We start from the raw sequence: 15,233 nt of genomic DNA, 5'->3' as shown, positions 1-15,233 counted from the left end.
GGACAAGACGGCGGCGCCGAGGTGAGGCGGGGCTGCGGGGAGCGGGGCCGCGGGGCCGCTCTGCCGGAGGGGTTCCCGGGCGGCGGCTCCTCCGCGGCGGCCGTGGAGGGCGGTGTCGCCGCCGCAGCCCGCCTTCGGGCCTTTCGTCCCGGAGCCGGCGGCCTGCAGTGCGGGGGGAGGGCTCCAGGAGTGCCGGGGGCTGCCAGGCCGCTCTGCCTGCCAGGCGCTGCCGCGGAACCCGGCCTGACGTTGGGCTTCCCGCGGTGCTGTCAAAAAGCCCCAGGTATTCTGGGACGTTTTACTGTCATCGGTGTAAAAGGGATTTGTCGTTTTCCGCCATCTGTTTTGCTCAGGTTATGAAAAGGCTTAGAGTCATAAAGGGACATAAAGTCACTTTAACTTTTCCTTCAAGTCTAATGCTTTTAGGAAATAGTTATCTTCTCCTTATAGCTTGTTCCTGTCTTGGTATAAATGTGGTTGGTTGCGGTGGTTTTTTTGTTGCAACCAGAGCAACGTTCTGAAACGTCACTTAGATGAAACTCCTGCTGGCTTCATTATGGAATTTGGCCATGTGGTAAAATCTACATGGAGGATTTGGTCAATAGCTTGTGACAGCAGTGAGACTGATGTTTCACCAAGGTTTTGACTATCAAAACCAAATGCCATAAGCTTAAAGGAAGCCGAGTTTGGTGTATTTTTATGCATTACTTCACCAGAATGTTGTTAATCTATGTTACATGTGTTCAGTTGCAGCTTATTCAAACATCCGGATCTCTTTAGATACAGCTTGGTCGGCCGGAACTGCTCTTGGCTAGAAACTATGAAGAAACATTTTGCGTAAAACTTTTACATGACTGAGGCCATGGCATCTTCAACAAACTTAGACGTTGGGGCCCAGTTAATTGTGGAAGAATGTACCACTAGCTACAGCCTTCCGCCCATGCCGGACATTAAAGTGGAGCATCAGCTTGACTCTAGCACAGAGGAGGGCCCAGCTCAGAGTGTCGCCATGGGAATGAAATTCATTTTGCCCAATAGATTTGATATGAATGTCTGCTCGCGATTTGTGAAATCTTTGAATGAGGAGGACAGTAAAAATATTCAAGACCAAGTTAACTCTGACCTTGAAGTGGCATCTGTCTTATTTAAAGGTTGAACTTTATGGTACAAATTGTTTTGTGTGGACTGTGTCATCCTGTTAAGCTGTTAGGTTTTAAAAAAAAAAAAAAAACCCTGCCTTACATGTGTGTTAGTAATAGTTTTCTGAGATTTGTTCCATTTATTATATGCTTAATGGATTATTAATGTAAAATTAACTTCCCCCAATATTATTTTTTTAATTGAAAAAGTAGTGGCACAAAGAGTCTCTAATTTAATAAGAGCTGATGCTGATTATGAAAACAAGCTTACTTACATGTACTACAACATGCTATGCATTGCTGAATGTATGTATCTGTACAAAACACTGCTGTAAGCACTATATGATCGTTTCAACTTCAGTAGCTTTCTGCAGCACGTTTTATCTTTTCATTAGTACAATGACAAAATAACAGGTCATGCAGTTGAGTTTGTTTTATCAATATGGCTGTACAAAGCCTGTAGTTGTAGCGACTGGCTTGCCAATTCAGCTTCACACTACTTGAAAGTGAATGTTGGTCCAATTCTGGATCCCTGCAGCTAATCTCCAGCCATTGCTGGGCACCCTCATCAGAATTGATCCGTGCTTTTTCATGGCTGACCATACCAACAGAGAACAGAATTAGGACTTCCATCTATTTCCCCTTAACAATTGTGGTTTCCAGTGCTCGCTGTCATGTTTCAAACTGTTAGTGATGCGTCTTTTCATGAGGTTGAATTTGACCCATTTCCTGTAACAAATACAAACACAGACCTATTGTGGATTTTGATCGTTTCTCTGATATGTATTGTTTGGCTGCAGTTCAGCCATTGTAATTTTCAAACTTTTTTGATTTGCAGGCCCTAAGTGCTTACTAGTAGAGCTGCAGACCTGAACGGCAAATTTAGATCCATCAGCGATAGGGTTGTTTTTCTTAGGTAACATTTCTGAACCCCTTAGAAGTAGTCCTGCGGATCCAGGGACCGCAGGTCAAAAATCCCTGGTAGGTCTCTTAATTTGATCATGTCAGCTGTAGCTATTTGATTGGCAAACAAAATGTAATTTCACTTTCATCCTGTTACCCTCTACTTCTTGTAATTGGATCTCTCCCCGAATTTGCACTTGGGTTTATGATCATGAAGTTCTCTATGGTGTGAATTCAGTGTGCATGTTAATTAGCTTCCTGTTATTAATTACTAGTGCACACTGGTGTCACATCAGTTTAGCCAATAATGGAGTTTAATACTTCAATATGTCTTTCTAGTATTTAATCAGTTAGCTTCTTAAAAATTACTTGGCTTCTCAGCTACTTCTCAAAACCAAAAGCTACTTTTAAGAATTAGAAGCCAAGATAACATATACATATATATATTCTGTAATAAAATGCCATTAGATTCTAATAGAAAGCTAGAAAAGTTAGTACAAATGAACACAGCAGCACTGACTTCTTGAATTCAAAGTGGTGACCTGCTGTTGCATTTTATGTAAGTTAGTGTGGAATATCTCTCTTCCTGCTGGATAAGTATTCATAATGCAGTTACAATTTTATCCAACAGGAGTGGAAAAAGTGCTGGTGAAGAAAATTAGTGAAGGTCATCTCCACCCATGCAGTGGACTGGTTAGGGAGCAGGCAAAGGGATGACCTGAGCAGTGACCTGACTGCATGGCTGACCAGAGCTGCATCATGTTACTCCGCTGGAGAGTGTTACTAAGGATATGACAGGCTAAGTGGAGCTGTCCTACCTGATAAATCTGTGCCAGGCTTGTTGAAAATCTAGACAAAGGCTCACCTCATGGAGACACCAACTTCTTTCTGGGTGACATTACACCATACTGAACGTGTGGGGTAGCAGCATTGTTTTATGCTAGAAATGAATACAGCCCTTTATTCAACTCTCATAATACACAGTGGAAAAAGCACATGTCACAAATCTTACTTAACGTGAGTTTTAAAGATCTTGTGATACTGGTGCTTTCTAGTTTGACTTAGAATCTGTAGCTTGCTTTTAATGCTCTTACTAGTACTAAAATCCTGTCTGTTTTCTCTGTTCAATGTAGCTGAATGCAACATCCACACTTCTCCTTCCCCTGGTATCCAAGTAAGACATGTTTATACTCCGTCAACTACTAAGCATTTCTCACCAATAAAACAATCAACTACCCTAACTAACAAACACAGGGGAAACGAAGTGTCTACAACACCTCTGCTTGTAAACTGTAAGTATTCTTCTGCCTTACTGTTAATAATTATTTTGCGAACTCTATGTTAGATACTTGACAGATTTTTCCTATTTTTTCTTTGGTGTTGTAATGAACTTTATAGGAAGAAAAAATTGAGATAGTCTTGTCCAATTTCACGTGATTCCAACCATAAAACAGTAATCCACCTGCTGTATTGAATTCATGAGTGAAGCGTATTTTCCAGAAAGGATCCAATTCTTGATTTAAAAAATATAGGTAAAGATTTTTCTGATCCTTTCTAAGCTATAAGTTAATGTGCTTCATATACTTGTTTTCAGAACTTCTGCATCTTGTAAAATTTATTAAAATTAGATGATTCGTAAGTGCTACAGACTACTGCAAGTGTCATGATTGTCACAGATCTTGAAAGTCAAGAAGGCAGTATTATTTATGGGGTTTTGTTAATTGTCAAGCATTTTCTTTATAAATTAATTCTTTGTAATTTACTTAATCTATAAATTATTTCCTCTATAAGTCCAATGTTTAAAAAAAAAAAAAAGGCTGCTTGATTGGGAAAAATTAATCTGGAGCTGCAACATAGGTCTCTGAACAAAATACAGTCTTTCTGGAAAAAAAAAAAAAGAAACTTTCATGTAATGAATAGGAAAAGGAGAGTGAACATTTACATATTATGTAATCATTAGCTAATTTTGTTATTATATAATGTGGATAATTTACTATATATTCCCTCCTGAGCACCTTTCAGACATGCTCCAAGTTGTAATTATCAAAACCATGCACCTGTCCCGAGTTTGCTGTGGGATCAGAGATTTTTTTCTTCATAATCTCTTAAGAATCATTCTGCTTTTAATGCTTGGTACTTTTTATTAAAAATAAAAAAAAAAACCCACAATCTTTTTCTTCCCCTGTAGATGTCACGTTTTGTATAGTTTTGTAATGTCTGATCTGTTCCACATTGTAGTGAGAGTCATGCTGCAGGCTTTACTGAGCAGCATGACAGGTCTCCTGATGGCACGTGATCTCTCAGATGTCATTTTTAAACTATACAGCCTTCATTTATCAAAAGATGCTTATTTTCATTTCATAGATATTCTTAATGTGATCTTGGGTTGCTGACCAAGCAGCAGAGAAGAGAGCTTGTTGCCTTATAAAGAGTCAGTGTAGGAAGTATCTTTGCTTTCTAGTATGATTTATACATTGGTTAACGTTACCTAAACCTATGAAACTCTTGGAAACTTTTCCATTTTTAAGATAGTGATTCCAGTTCAGAGTACAACATGAAACCTGTCTGTGCTCTCAAATCCAAGTTCTGTACTGCTCAAGCCAATGGACATGTTGTGCACAGCTCCAGATAGAGCAGAATGAAAATTGGTGTGTGTAACACATGCTTTTGCTTCCCTTTTTGCAGCTTTATCAGTTCATCAGCTGGCTGCTCAGGGAGAAATGTTATATCTGGCCACACGTATTGAACAAGGTGAGATAGAGGGAGGTTAAATGCCTTCCTTTTTTGGGGGGGGGCACTTCTACCCTGTTGTGCTTGACTTTTTCCCCAAAGCCGTATTAAAAAAAAATTGCAATTCTGGTACGAATTGATGGATATTTGAGGTATCTGTTCTTTGCGGATGTGGACTATTGTTTCATATCAGTCTTTTATTCACTCATTGCTATGATTTGGGTTTTAAATTAAACATTAGCGTTAATAGGAGTTGTAAGTAAATGCCTTCCTCCCCCTGGTCCCCACCTATGTAGGTAATCCATGGAAATGAGAAGGGAGAATCTGTTAGTTGTATCAGAAGAGTTAAATTTTTTTTTTTTAATTATCTTTGTAATTTAAAACACATTTCTATTAATGGTGGCTTTCCAATACTATTTAATCAATCAACATACAGAGCTATATGTTGGTAATTTAAGCCATGGCTCATACCTGTGATATAATAGTGCTACTCATTCTGAGTTGCGTGATAGTCCAGTGTGACATTTGTGTGTCCATAATACATACACAAAATTTCAACTCTACATAATGTATTGAATTGAGTACTTTTAATAGTATATTCTTATTCTACTATTAGTAATCAGCCATGCTTTCAGTGCATCTTTGTTGAAATGTTTACTGGAAAGCAGGTAATGACTCGCTGAGTCTATATACTTTGTAATGAGCCATGTATATGGAAAGCAAACCCATTCTGGAGTGTCAGTAACAGTTAAAAATGTGTATTATGGTACTATGATAAGCATGGGATTTTTTAAGTACTTAGATATTAAAAAAAAATTCCAACTCAACTATTTCAGTCAGCCAATTGTTAAAAAAAGTTCTTTTTCCTTCTTCCAGCTACACTAGAAGTAGACCTTAATTGTTTCCACAAAACACCCTATTGATTACAGAAACTTTGGGGGGAATGGAGTTATACTATCTATATTGCTTTACAAGCTAATTCTTTACAAGATTGTGTGGCTCACTCTATTGAAAAAAAACGCTTTCTACAGTATAATGCAGAATGTAGCTCTGTATTTTTCAAGCAGGCCTTCTCTTCTTTCCAAAGATAAAGCCCAGATTACAGACAACTTTTAACATTTCTGAGTAAAAACAGAGAGTGATTTATAGAGCTTAAGATTTGGGTTTGGTTTGGTTTTTTTTTTAATTTTACTTTCGTCAGCTGAATGTTTTTTTCTTTCTTGGACAAAGCTATTTGCACCACCTTTGGGATAGAATTTTGTTTTTAAAGTTAAGATGAGAATGACTTTTAAGACACACTGGTACCTCAGTCCATTCACCATGGATACGTCAACGCATTTCACCAGCTCATACAGTGCATTAGTGAAAGGGATTACTAAGTTGCATATTTTTCTTTAAACAGAAAATGTAATCAATCATAAGGATGAAGAAGGATTTACCCCTCTGATGTGGGCTGCAGCTCATGGGCAGATAGCAGTAGTGGAATTTCTCCTCCAGAATGTAAGGAAAAAACCACACTTCATTTTACATTTATTTACTTTTTAGTTCCATTTGCCTTCCTAAGTTTGTCAATGCTGCTATACACTTAGAAGTTTTAAAGGTAAGTTCTGTGTAAAACCTCACATGAAAAAAAAAAGCGTGGTTAACTTGATTTTTTTAATTATTATTTTTATTTCAGGGTGCAGATCCTCAGATTTTGGGGAAAGGGCGAGAAAGTGCCCTCTCACTAGCTTGCAGTAAAGGATACACAGATATTGTCAAAATGCTGCTTGACTGTGGAGTTGATGTCAATGAGTATGACTGGGTAAGATTCTAGCTTGAATTTATGTCAGAGGATGCATTGGTCAGAAATTTGAAACAGGGCACAGCACTGGCTTGGGTTTGAAAATTGTTCTAACTCTTCTGAAATATCTGAGTTTCAAAACTTCCATAGGATAAGAGAAGTTGGCCCTACTAGTTCTGACTTCTTGGTAGAAAGAGAATGAGACTAATGCTGAGCCCTTGTAGAAGGGTGAGCTTACAGTCTAAACAGTAGACAAAAAAAGATGGAAGTTGTAAAGAACCAAAACAGAACCTCATTTTTATAAAACCTGTGAAGTCTCTTACTGATACATAGAAGTATACTGGTGTGTTAAGGAATTACAATCGCAGATTGCTCAATCATTAAGTGTCTAAGGCTTTTCTCTGCTTTTGCAGAATGGAGGCACACCTCTACTATATGCAGTACATGGGAACCATGTGAAATGTGTAAAAATTCTCCTTGGTAAGCAGAGTGTCCAAACTGAATTATCAGTAATAACGTACTATCAGTTCTCATTGTCAGAAATACGAGTTTCTTTTCCTGTTTTACATAGAAAGTGGTGCTGATCCAACTATCGAAACAGATGCTGGCTATAATTCCATGGATTTGGCTGTAGCCTTGGGCTATCGGAGTGGTGAGTATTGTAAATGTAAATTCTTTGATTTTTGTTTTTACTGCTCCTTGTTTACATAGCTGCTGTAATGGCCTAGTAGAGGTTTTGCAGCTCTAAGAAGATCCCTATCCTACAAGTCTTAATACACCTAAATGTGTCAGCCCAAAATGGGTAGGAGTTTCCGTCCCTGTCTCAGAAAGCCAGGTACCTGGTAAGAAAATGTTACTGACCTGGATCTGCATCTGTGGGCACAAATAATGGTGTGTAAGGCTGATGTAGCCATGATCCAGACAAGGGGAGCTGAGCTGCTCCCCCACCCTGTGCAAAGGAGTGTGTGTTGCACTGGACAATGGTAAGAGGCCTGCAGCCTTCCTGAACCTCTCACCTGGCGCTCTGTTGATTGGCATGATGTGATGTAGTTGGCAAAACCTTCTTCCCCTGTCAGACTAGCTCTAGCTCTAGTTTATCTTGGAGGCACACAGAAACAGTACTAGGATCAGTGAATTAGCCTACCTTACTTTGTTCTGGAAAACAGAGGCAAAGAAGGGACTCTTCATTGTTTTTCCCTCATGCTGCTTTCATTTCAAAAGCTGTGAAATGCCTGCCATTACGGAAATGAACTGAATCCAAAAATAAGCCCAGCACTGCACTTGTAGCTTCTCCGAGCAGAGCCTTGTGCTTATGGGGGGGCCAGTAACTTCACAGATATCTACATGTAGGACTACTTGAAGACTTCAGTCTCAAAATGTTCCACAGAAGTAGTTTCTAACAAACGTTTTTGCCTACTTGCCATTTGTAGGCTTAAAAACTTGCTTTCCATATGCTGCCTGTTGAAACCAGAGAACAGATCATCACCTCCAAAACCATCATCTGCCTTACTGAATGTATTGGTTTTGCATTATATGAGGCTTTTATTTTCTGAAAGGATGCAAAACTCTTTTCCCAGAGTGAATTTGTTCTTGTCTGTTTTTTATTAAATGATTGTCCAAGACAAGCTGGCATCTGCCAGGAAAAAATAGTACAACCCTAAAAATGTGAAAAAATATTGAACACTGATTAACCTGATTTTTTTTCTCTGCTTTAGTTCAACAGGTTATTGAGTCTCATTTATTAAGGCTACTTCAAAATATCAAGGAATAATGGTTGGCTCTTCTGCACGTGTCAGTTCTTGGCTTGGAGATTTGAACTGCTTTTTAGCCCTGTAATTGGTGACAAGGGTTGGTTGTTTTGTAACTTTACCTCAGTTCAAACATTTGCTGGTTTTAGTTAAGCTCTTTAATATTCTTCTTCTTTCATTGTTGTTCATAGAAATATGTGATGTCACCCTTTTCTTGAATATATTTTATATAATTGTAGAAGAAAAGGTCAGTTGTTGTGCATGAAAAACTTTGTAAATAAAACCAGTTTTGACCATCTAAATGTTTACACTGAGTGCAGTGGGTGGCACTGTGCCAAGCATCCTACTTCATCACATCACTGATACATATTCACAGGAAGAAATTTGTTTAGATATTGAGGTATATCACTATAGATGTCTTTACTGTTAATAATACCAAAATGTGCACCATGTGTGATTGTTTTCAAGATCCCCCATTAATATTACTGTGTTAGCTTTTGGCTCTGTCTGATTTTTAAGAAGTTGGTAATAAATTGAAGGACTTTGATGATGGTAGTTTAATTCATACCTCATTTCTTTCCACCTCCCTCTGCCTTCCTCTTGTAGTCCTGAAACAACTAGGCCAGAGCATCCTAGGTAGAAATTTCTCTGGTACAAGGAAGCCTAATTGCAAATGCAGAATTCCTAGCTCCTAAATATCTTCCCTGCAGTGGCTGAAAGCGGGCATCAGCTGTATGGGAAGAGAAGCCAGAGCCTACTGCATTCCAGCCTTCTTCAGCCAATGTGTGGTCCTTTGGATTGCAGAATATTTCAAGTTGGAAGGGACACATAAGGATTGTTGAGTCCAACTCCCTGCTCCTCACAGGACTACCTAAAACTAAACCATATGACTAAGAGCATTGTCCAGATGCTCCTTGAACTCTGACAGGCTTGGGGCCGCGACCGCTTCCCTGGGGCGCCTGTTCCAGTGACCGACCACCCTCTCCGTGAAGAACCTTTTCCTAAAGTCCAAGCTGAACTTCCCCTGACTCAGCTTCATTCCGTTTCCTTGTGTCCTGTTGCTGGTCACCAGAGAGAGGGGATCAGCACGTCTCCCTCCACTGCCCCCCTTGAGGAAGCTGTAGGCTGCGATGGGGTCACCCCTCAGCCTTCTCTTCTCCAAGCTGAACAAACCAAGTGACCTCAGCCGCTCCTCCTAGGTCTTGCCCTCAAGACCTTTCACCATCTTGGTCGCCCTTGTCTGGACACACTCTAATAGTCTGATGTCCTTCTTACATTGAGGTGCCCAAAACGGCACACAGTGCTCGAGGTGGGGCCGCACCAGTGCAGTGTAGAGGGGGACAATCGCCTCCCTCGACTGGCTGGCTATGCTGTGCTTGATGCACCCCAGGACACGGTTGGCCCTTTTGGCTGCCAGGGCACACTGCTGACTCATATTCAACTTGCCATCAACCCAAACCACCAGATCTCTTTCTGTGGGGCTGCTCTCCAGCCTCTCATCCCCCAGTTTGGGGGGATGTCCCAGTGTAGCTGTTTAGTTAGAACAGCAATTACAATTTTGGAATTAGTTGAAAAATCAGGCAATGATGTTAACTGATTTTCTGGGACCCCTGCACTTAATCAAAACCACACTGAGTGATGGGACACATCATAGTTTTGCACAAATAATAGATAAGCTTTTGAAAGAGACTTTCGGAAGCTTTTCCCCTGACAGCACACGCGGATCCCCTATGCGGTGTTCACGTGTTTCCATAAGCATTTCTCCATTGTGTCCACTAGAGGTCTGGCATCTATTCACATACATACACTGTAATCCCTGCCTTTCTTCCACAGTCCATGGGTCGCGAGCCCAATCTCCAATTTACTCTGCACCTAGAGTTCACAAGACCTGAGTGGACACAGGTTACTTACTGTATTCCCAGTACAGTGTCTTTACCATGTTCAATTTTTCTATTTGAAAATCATTCCATACACAAAGGAAATCAATACTGTTTAAAGTATATGCACTGTGATCCTGACCAAAGGTATTAGAAGGCTGGGGAATAATCCAGTTGAGTCGAGTCAGAGCCAGAGAAATAATGAATTCAAAAGGTAACTTTGTTAGTTGAAAGTGACTGAATATACAATAAGGGAAAATGTAGAAAACAAAATCCAAACCTACATGGATTAAACCTGAATTTCTGGACAAATTTCTCTCTGACTCTACTGAAACATCTGTGATGCACAGAAGATGTAAATCAGGTCAGAATTAACCTCTGAAAGGTTGGTTGTGTGCAAGCCAGTCCAGAAATCCATTTCTTTCACAAAGCTGAAATCTGAAATGGAATGAACCTTAAGGGAGGTGAAGCAAGAAAATGTAACTGATCTTGCAGGTGTTAGTGAAATCCTTGCTGCATTTAAGTAAGTATTATCTGTCTCCCAGGCTTTGACACTTGTATTTTTATGTAGGGTTTACACCAGTTTTACTGTATCATGCATGATTAAATCAGATGAAAGAAAGAGTAAATCTGACCTTGGAAGCAAGAGGGGGAAACTGTTTCATAATCAAAATCTAGAAAAATATGTCTTATTGTAAATGATTTTAAAATAAAATAACAAGAAGTGGCAATTACTGTAAAGTTACATATTAGAAATACTGAGATTTAATGGCCTTTGTAAAAACAAATGTTGAACTTCCATGTTTGTTGAAAAGCAATGCAAATAAAATGCAAACTGTGTTTTCTTGAAATATAACATGAGCCATTTCTGATAGATTTCTAAGACGTCTTATGTCTAGACATGCTATATAAGTATGCATAAGGAACAGAATTTCCTTCTTCTGTATTATTTGTGTTACAGGAAAGTACTTGTTCTAAATGATGAACCTTCAATATCTGCTTTGTATTTTGTCTTGAACTTCAGTCAGCATTGAGTTAATACATAGGAAATAAACTGACTAATTCTTCACTATTGCCTGAAAATGTATCCTAGAAAATGCATTTTTTGATCATATGGGAAGGTATTGAAATAGAGGAATGTAGATTAAGACGCAAAAAGTAAAATTTCTTCCATCTTTTTGCTGTACAATTTCAAGCAATTGTCAGATAGTCATCACCACACATCCCACAAAAGTGAGTACAAAGGTGAAGATGGTCATCTTTCAAAAGCTGTTTCCTGCATTAAGAGCCCTTTCTATAGCATAACATTATGCTGCTAAGGCAATGAACATGGAATTGAAGTTCTCTGTGGCTCTCGTGAGGGCCCTGCAGGGAACAGCCAGCAGTATTTCATAAGCTATGATTCAGACACCCTGAGGAAAACTTAGTCAGAGTTAGCAAACTGGGAGTGGGGAAAAAAAAAAAAACTCTATGCAAAGAAAAAGCTTTACTCACTGGAAAAAATCACTGTCAAGAAAGCACAGACAAGTGTTGATTATGCAATATTAACAGCATGCATCACTCCACATACTTTGTGTTTCTCTGAGCCACAATGATGAATTTTTGTTTCTGTTTGTGTAAATAATTCTCAGTATTCAGTTTTCTTTGTTTATAGTGGTAAAAATTGTAAAGCCCCTGATTCAGCATTGATAAGTGTTTTGAAATGTCAGCCTGCTGATTTTGTTTTAGTGAACAATTTCTGTAGCCTCTGATGGCAGGGAGAAGACACTAGGAGTTACCCTTGAACCACACCCATGGGTCTGAAGGCAGCAGTGTTTTCTTGCCACGGCATGCCACAAGACCAGAGGAGTTTGAAAATGCTGCAGTCACAATCACAACTCCAAGTTGATTCTCTCCAAACCTTTTACCAAAAGCTCTTGCCAATGTAATTTCTTAGGGAAATGTTAATAAAATATTTTACATTTGAACTTGAGTGACAGCATACTGTATTTCAGAATGTTAGCAAATAAGTTGCTTTTCCTGATTAAATTATTTTTACCAAATTCAATGTGCAGCATGTAATCACAGATGTCATGAACTCTGCCTCACAAAGCAGATTGCCTAGCAGTTGCATGTACTAGTAACAGCCAAATGCTTCAGAGCTGCACAAAGTCTTTGTCTCATTCATTCATGTTTGACTTTGCAGGGCATTCTGGTCTATTTAACAGAGGGAGTACACAACAAATGAACTCTAGGTCTGCAATGCAGCAGGTATGACATTTGTCAGAATCAACATTCATTTACGGCTACTACTGGCTGCAACAGCTTAGAAACCTTACAGTGCAAGACAGACAAGCTTTATCTGTCTGGCAGGCAGGTAAAAGCAAGCTAAAGCAGCAAGCAGCTCTGTTCGTAGAGGGCAATAATATATGTGTGAAATAATTCTACCAAGGAGAAAACAAAATTTTACACATCCACTTCGTAACTGCTCAAAGAAATTCTGCTTTCTCACAGTTATGCAATGGCTGAGATAGAAACTTTGTCTCCAACAAAGACAGTGAAGAATAACCATAAACAGATTGTTAATATTTGATTAGAAGTTAAGATGCTGTCTGTAAAGCGATTCTTAAAGGTACTGTGACCAGTACCCCCTGCTCCCAAACCCTGGTAATGTGGTTACCATAACTAACATTTGCATAACACCATTTTATAAGGCAAGCAGCCATTCTGTGGGACCGAGCAGGTCACATATTCGTTCCCTTTCTCCTCATTATCAAGCCCTGAAGGTCCTGCGCACCAAGCAGATGAACCAAACAGATTTCTTCTTCCCCTCCCTACCAGCCTCCATGTTCCTGAGCACCAGGCCGATTACTCCCTTGCCGACCTTGAAGGTCCCAGCCACCCGGCCAACCTGGTGTTGTTGATGACCCCGTCACAGAACAGGGAAGCGTAACAGCACCCAGAGCACTGTCTGTAAAACCAAGCAGTTACAAGTCCTACGGGGGAACTTGGACCAGAACTGCTGCTGGACAGTGAGTCCTGGGAACCCCCAGTGGCCAGGGATGCCTCCACCATCGTCTGCTTCCTCTGAGGACAGAGGGAGTGACTCATCTTTTTATATAATTTTCCAGTCTAGATTATGATTGTTATATTGATACAGCAAAACATGTATTAAGATCCAACCTGATCTGCAGAGGTTCCAGGTGATTAGAAATTATAAGTTAAGTTGTATTATAAATTCTGTATTATGCTTCTTATAAATTGTACTACATTGATTCTGCTTGTAGAAATCCTGTGTCATTCTAATCATAAATTCTGTGCTATACTAATCATATCATCTTGTCACGAAAAAAAAGCTTTAGTTGTAACTACAACTCAGTGCCATCATCATTCTGCCAAAGATCCCTAAAAGAACCTGTCTGTCCCCTCAGTGTCAGGTGACAGAAACATAACTTTAAATCTACATGCTCTCATCCAGACAGGATTCAGTCAAGTGAGGAGTTAATCATGTACAATGTTAGCATTACTATTTGCATGTAAATTCGATGAGCACTTTGTAACACTCTTCCCTGTCTGTTCTGGTTTTCCCTGGGGCTGTTACTAGTTCCACTCTGTTGCCTTCTTTGTTTGTGTCTTGCACTTTGAATTCCCCACTTGTATTTGAGACAGTTAGAGAAAGCAGCAACCTCCTGCCACACCTTCCCAGGGTAGAGCCTCATCTCCCCTTAGCCTCCCATGAGTTTTACCTTGGTTTTAAAAAAAAAAAAAAAAAAAAAAAAAAAATCAGTATCCTACACCTCCTCATGCCACACAGGGAGCCGGTGCCCACAGCAGGGAGCCAAGGGATCGAAGACAGGGCCTCTGCTCTCCACCTTTTCCAAGATACATGCGAGGTGATCACAGCTCCCCACTGTGGTACCAGAGGCAAACTCTGTCCCAGGGCCATGATGCAAGTTCTCCCCCATGGCACTCTTTTTCAGAGAATTCAACAGTTGGTATCGCAATGGTATTCCTGCAGAAGGAAATACTGTTACTCAACTCCAAGGAGATGGAAATCAGCCACTGAACCTTATTCTTACTTGGCTGAGAAACATCAACAAACTTCTACCTATGGCATGCACAAGTTTTGGATTTCCAAAGCTGTTTTACTGTGCCTCGGTCCTACATTCTTCCAGTAACCTTTAAGCAATCTTGAAGCTCACTTCTTTAAACCATGATGATACTACTTAACTCGCAGCCTGAAGAGTAGCTGTAAACTAAGGCCAGAACTACTACTTATTTTCCACAACTGTTTTATAACAGTACTTGGAACAAGAAGTGTCAGAAGTAGAGCAACCATGAAAGTTTACCCTAATTCTAGGTAACCTGTTGTGCCTAAGCAGTTCACATTCACAGCTGTAGCTAATCCCTAGCATGAACCAGATGCAACACCATATTCTCATGAAACTGTAAAGTATAAGGGACAGGAAAAAAAAAAAAAAAAAGACAGACTGTATTTACTGTGATGATAGACTAAAATCTGTTCTGCATTTTTTCACTAGGAAGCTGATTGTTAGGGGCATTCCAGTAGAGTTTTTCCTGAACATTGTGTACCAGACTTTTTCCTTTACAACAACAGTATAAATCACTGGAGTGCAGACACAGCCCGTCACTAGAATGATCATCATTAGTATTGTTACAGCAGTTCCACTCGCATGCACTTCCTGCTGTGCAGCACCTAACGCGTTCAGGAAGTACACTTCTCCGTCTGCCAATGAATGTATGCGGTGTGTTGACCCTGGCTGGACACCAAGTGCCCACCAAGCTGCTCTATCACTCCCCCTCATCAGCAGGACAGGGGATAGAAAATACAATGAAAGGCTCATGGGTCGAGATAAGGACAGGGAGATCACTCAGCAATTACCGTCATGGGCAAAACAGACTCGACTTGGGGAAAAATTAGTTTAATTTATTACCAGTCACATTAGAGTAAGATAATGAGAAATAAAACCAAATCTTGAAAACACCTTCCCCCACCCCTCCCTTCTTCCCGGGCTTAATTTTACTCCCGATTCCTCTACCTCCTCCCCACCAG

The 15,233-nt window shown here is 40.0% G+C and overlaps 1 protein-coding gene across 1 annotated transcript; it reads left to right on the top strand.

Moving 5' to 3' along the window:
• The first annotated feature begins 101 nt into the window (after positions 1 to 101).
• ANKRA2 (ankyrin repeat family A member 2) lies at positions 102 to 8,947 on the top strand. Its single transcript, XM_050913445.1, has 9 exons — positions 102 to 283; positions 748 to 1,151; positions 3,176 to 3,334; positions 4,728 to 4,793; positions 6,175 to 6,272; positions 6,451 to 6,576; positions 6,969 to 7,035; positions 7,127 to 7,207; positions 8,271 to 8,947. Exons 2-9 carry the CDS (start codon positions 851 to 853, stop codon positions 8,324 to 8,326), a joined length of 954 nt encoding a protein of 317 aa, XP_050769402.1. The 5' UTR covers positions 102 to 283; positions 748 to 850; the 3' UTR covers positions 8,327 to 8,947.
• The last annotated feature ends 6,286 nt before the right edge of the window (positions 8,948 to 15,233 follow it).

The sequence above is a fragment of the Gymnogyps californianus genome, chromosome Z, assembly GCF_018139145.2.
Source record: "Gymnogyps californianus isolate 813 chromosome Z, ASM1813914v2, whole genome shotgun sequence".
Classification (NCBI taxonomy): domain Eukaryota; kingdom Metazoa; phylum Chordata; class Aves; order Accipitriformes; family Cathartidae; genus Gymnogyps; species Gymnogyps californianus.
Note: the sequence above shows the minus strand (reverse complement) of the source record. Positions and strands in the feature narration are given on the sequence as shown.